Genomic DNA, 5,427 nt, shown 5'->3' with positions numbered 1-5,427 from the left:
AATGAAATTCTTAATGATGAGTTTATGCCTTTATATGATCCACAATAGTTGTTTGATGTTTTCATTTTGTTTTTGCAAATTCTAGTTCATTTCCCGGTTAAGTGGCGGATAACGGTACTCCGTGACTGTCTAAGTCGGTTTCTTCAGTTTTCCCAAAATAATTGAAATATATATAATAATAATAATATGGATGCGTGTATTATGATTCTTCGTAAATATTTTGCTTGTTTACATGATAATGCGTTGAAAAAAATTTATAAAGCTAGATGTGAGCGACTAAGGTTGATGATGTCATATGGCATACCGAGTGATCTCCGTTTGATAATTGAAGCAAAAGTCCGATTGGAAGGGGAAGCAAGTGAAATAATAATAAGACATATACCAGGATTTGGTAAAAGCATATATGCCAAAAAGCGAAGAGCTGAACGTATAGGTGGATGTTATAAATGTACAAGGTGGACTTATAAAGGGAAATGCAAAAATGTTGGAATGACATCAATGAATAGAGAAGATAAAATTTTATTCATTAAGAATGGTCTTAGTAAAGAGCCTTTGGATAATTTTCTAGAGGTTCTTGTCAATGGCTTTGAACATCTGAACAAGATTCTCATCTTTAATTTTGAGAACTGAAGCAAAGTTAACTTGATAAGCATTCAAGACATAAGCTCCGACCATTTTTCTGATCAAAGATGAATTAAACAGTTTAGAGAATTTTGCGTGAAAGCAGTAGTAGGATATCAGAAAGTCTGGAATCGTAAAGAAAACAAGATACAATAAGTATATCATATATATAAGAAATGTACAGCCGTCAGGGTAAACACAAGGACACGTGTCAGTATGTTTACGGTTGGAATTTTGAAAGTTTTTGCAGATCGTGTCAGAGATACGAAATCAAATTATTTTGAAAATAGCGCGGGCTGTCCAATTGGTTGTTGAGGAAAATCAGAAGTAGATTTGTCTTTTTATGATGACGTCTACTGGAAGTTTCAAAGTATTGTCATAAGTTCAATGCTTTTGATAAAACCAGTACACACGTTGTTTTATCCGAAGAGACAAACCGCCTTCTGTTTTTGGTCATGCAATCAGAATATCATAGGATTTCACATAAAGTTCCCCCTAAATGTGTGCAATAATTAAATGTAGAGATATGATATCTGAGTGAAGTGACAGCAAACAAGGTCTTTTAACGTCAAATTCCCAAGACAAAATTTTATATATATTACTTATCAAAATAGATATGTATTACCACAGTAGGATCATTGTAAGGCTGATTCCATCGTCCATATTGGTATTCCTCATGTTGAAATTGTCACCATAGTTTAAGAAGTTCATTTTGCACATATCAAGTCAGGATCACAATTCATTTTGAAAAATTCTGTAAGCATAGTCTTTGAGTTTTCATCATCTGCAAGCAGATCACTTACGTGTTGTTGGCAGTCAAAATAAATCAAATGTTGGTTTGGTGTATGTAGTTGTAACCTAATGACTAAAGGATACATCCTACTGAACTCAAATGAGTAAATTCGCCACAATGCTTCAGGCACACAAATCCACCTTTCATCCACATATTGTTCGATTTCAGCACAATTTTGCCTACTTCGTAACTCTAGTGCGACTCGATCAGGACCTTTATGCATGTACTTGACACAATTAATCCATCCACATAGTTCAACATTATGACAATCATATTTTAACAAAAGCCACGGCTTGTACGGGACAACCCAACCATTATCAATGAAAACATCGTCATTGTTTAGAATTGATACTTGGCCACCTTCACGTCTTCGATACACATGGTATGAATCATTTCCTCGAGATGTGTATTCCACAAATGGCTTTGGAAATTTCTTCTTACATTTACCACTTACCATGCATAGACAATTATGATTGATTGATCCACATGGCCCATGTATCATATGGTGGAAAACTGCTTTGTGTAGATTGGGTTCTTCTGTTTGTAAAGGTATTTCAGCACGTACAATTGAGTCATAGTGATCAGGAGTACACAACTTGTCATTGTTTTCAAATATGACTAACATATGAACATGAGGAAGCCCTCTTTTTTGATATTCGATGACGTACGAATAAGAGTAGACCTTACCTAAAACCCCTCTATCCACAATGTCTTTCTTAAACTCCTCAAATTTTGACCGAAATATCCTTGTAATCAAATCTGGACGGTCTTGAGGTGATTTCCCAGGAAGTAGTTGATTTTTTTTTATCTCATTCCAATTTGGATTGCATGTCATTGTAAGTATTATATCTAGTTTTCCATATGTTTATACCAAAGTCATGGCATCTTGATATCTTCGATGCATATTGATACGTATAAGTGCATACTTATTGAGTTTTATAAACTCACGTAGCTCATGTATTACAGGATCAGGTAATGAAGATGCATAGGATGAAGGTTCGCCAATGGATGCTTGTGACGTGCCTTACCTCGACAAGAACCTGGACGTCTTATTGTATAGCTTCCGCATATGTATTATAGTTGATTTTATGTCAGGGTTTGAAACAAGTTTCACGACATTTATGACTATATGTATAACGATACGGTGTATGTTTGTATATGAAAATATGATTATACGTATGTATAGATGTCATTGCTTGAGTTTTTGGCTTATACAAAATGTAGGGATATCATGTCAAAATTTTTATAAACCGTCAAATTGATACCCTTTGTTTGAATTGCTTCATAATATAGGTATATCATTCAAACCCTATTTTGATTATGAATATATGTATCATTAATCATGTCAATTATAGAAGAAGGGTGTTACACCTCGTCTGTGGGAAGTCTGAGCAAGACGTAGAGATGACTGCAAGAAGGGAAAGGGGACAAAGAAGACGCGTACTAAAAGTTTGAGGATAGAAAAACAGAGTGAGTATGCTCAGGTTAGACTTGGAACAGCTGACCCAGTTCATCACTGTGGAAAAATTCATCAAGAAAAATGCGGGACCGGTGGGGGGTGAACATGAGGCATTCAACAATGAAGTTATGGACCGCGAGGAGCAACAAAGTCATGCAGATTATGAGAACCCTCAGCCCATGAGAGGGGAGAATATCATTGCACCACAATCAATCGAATATGTGTCCATCGAAAGAAAGCCCGTTCATATCAGAAATTTTGGACGATGACTTGCCTCAAAGTTTCAGGCGGCCAGACATTGGAGAGTAAGATGGGAGCACAACTCTGAAGAACATTTAAAGAAGATTTGAAAGTGCGACTCTACTACATCGATATTCCGTTGTCATCAAGTGTAGAGTTTTTAGGAAGACTCTGGTGAGGTCTACACAAAAATAGTTTAATACACTCAAGGCCTTGGAGCGTAAATCCCGTCGTGAGTGCGAATGTGTTTTTTCGCTACACAATGACTAAGAAAAATGACTTGTAATTGTTTGATTTAACAAGATAATTTATATTACAGATAACAGATGAGTGTAAGAGTTGATGTACATATACTTGATGTACCTTAGCATCACTCAAAAATATATTTTATCTGTTTTTAAAAAATGGTTATATTTACAAGATATTAAATTACAAATTGTGCCTCTGATATGACAGCTATACTATTCCGATGGTGTACAAATCGTTGGGGTAATTTTTTCAACAAGTTATTGGGATTATGTTGCAATTCTAATGAAATAACAGGGATTAATAATAATATCTTATTTTTTTACCTATTTTGATTGGGTTAATAATTAATTTTGTCATAGAATTAGTATGTAAGAATGTATATATATGTTTTTATTTTTAACATACAAAATAATTTTATTCTCTGCAAAATTAAATCTTGAAATATAAAAATATTATAAATGTTACTACACTATGAGCAGCTATGATTAAACATCCATGGATCGAATTTTACGCTGCCTTTTTCCCCACCTGCTATGGATAAACATAGTTTTCAAAATAGATTTCGGGGTTTAGGATTTGATCGATGAATTTGAAATAACATCACAAACTCATCATATATAATTAAATTTATGAAAGAAACCAAATGGATTGTCAAATACGATGTTGACTTATTTCATTTATTATTATTTTCCCAGGGGATTAGCAATATAGATTGGCACCAGGCTCAACTCCAAACTGACTACAATAGTTTGTAAAATACTTAACACGAGAATTAACGGTGTCCTGATTTCCTCCATCACATTCCATACCGTTAATGGCTCGAATAGTCGCCCCGAATCCCTGCCCTGATGTTATTGCATTATGACAATTATTGTTCATCCAAAACCAAAGGGCCGTCTCGAAAGATATAACGGGCCACGATATCGGGGAAGTCTAGTCCATCGAACCCGGCCCGATGCTTTGGCCCGCTGCCCCGTAATTATAGTTCCATGAAAGTTGAATGGGACCTCGTCCGAAGTACTTCTTGCCAGGCACACATGGATACTGTGTATTACCCTTGTCACAATAGTCGTAAGATTCCCCATTAATTTCCTCTATATAGCACAGACCTGCATCGGACAAAATTGATCGCTTGAAAGTACTTTTAACCAAATAATTAATTATACAGGAATTTTGCAATCAGTATGCATATATGAACTTACTTCCAGTCTCGTGGGTGACATGTGCGAAGAATGCAGCAATCTCACGCTTAGCAACGTCGTTCGACCCCGAAGCGAACTTTTTATAGGGATCAAGAGACTCGAGAAAGGCCGTTCGAGAGTAGAACTCTTTCCCGGGGCAGTTGTCACCAGCATTGTTAGCGATGATCCTATTGAAAAATGCATCGGTCACTATGTCAGCAACCGAGATATTCCGCGTCGGTTCGTCATAGCATGGGCCAGATTGACATCCTTCGCCACAATAAAGGTCGCCCAAACCACAATAACCCCACTTGCTACAGCACAAGTTGGGTGCGCAACCGCAGTTTTGGCCGAAAGCTGTCTCCCCGGAAAGTGCGAGAACTATGGCTACAAGGGTGCAAAATGTGACACAAGAACTCTTTTTTGTGGTGATGACCATTTTGGTAGGAAGAAATATTGATAGGAGCTAGAGACTAAATGATGAGTTTATAGTAATTAGTGTGGTATTTATAGTAATTATAGTAATTAGTTGCCATGCTGGAGGGGGATGTGTGGTATTTATAGTAATTAGTTGCCATGCTATTTCATTTATCCACGTCGTGTGTATCTTTGTAGCCATTGTGTGTCGGTGTGTGCTGCCCATGTTTATTTCATTTCTATCTGTACAAAAATATTAACGAATACAACTTTGCTACGTATCTACGGCGAAAACTTGTGTGAGATGGTAACACGTGTCATATTTGTGAGACGGATATCTTATTTGTGTCACCCATGAAAAAATATTACTTTTTATGGTAAGAGTATTGTTTTTTATTGTGAATATGAGTAGGGTTGACCCGTCTCACAGATTATGATCCGTGATACGATCTCACATGAGACCCACT

General features: G+C 36.3%; 1 protein-coding gene and 1 pseudogene across 1 annotated transcript; both read right to left on the bottom strand.

Moving 5' to 3' along the window:
• Window positions 1-1,328: 1,328 nt before the first annotated feature.
• LOC140815632 (uncharacterized) lies at window positions 1,329-2,249 on the bottom strand. The gene has a single exon (XM_073174709.1). It carries the CDS (start codon window positions 2,247-2,249, stop codon window positions 1,329-1,331), a length of 921 nt encoding a protein of 306 aa, XP_073030810.1.
• Window positions 2,250-3,828: 1,579 nt separating this feature from the next.
• Window positions 3,829-4,997, bottom strand: LOC140814389 (endochitinase At2g43590-like; annotated as a pseudogene).
• Between the last annotated feature and the right edge of the window lie 430 nt (window positions 4,998-5,427).

Source organism: Primulina eburnea, chromosome 15 (assembly GCF_022965805.1).
Source record: "Primulina eburnea isolate SZY01 chromosome 15, ASM2296580v1, whole genome shotgun sequence".
NCBI classification, from domain to species: Eukaryota; Viridiplantae; Streptophyta; class Magnoliopsida; order Lamiales; family Gesneriaceae; genus Primulina; species Primulina eburnea.
Note: the sequence above shows the minus strand (reverse complement) of the source record. Positions and strands in the feature narration are given on the sequence as shown.

Coding starts and splice junctions, on each gene's coding strand:
- LOC140815632 (XM_073174709.1), bottom strand. CDS start 2,249: ATGACATGCAATCCAAATTGGAATGAGATAAAAAAAAATCAACTACTT.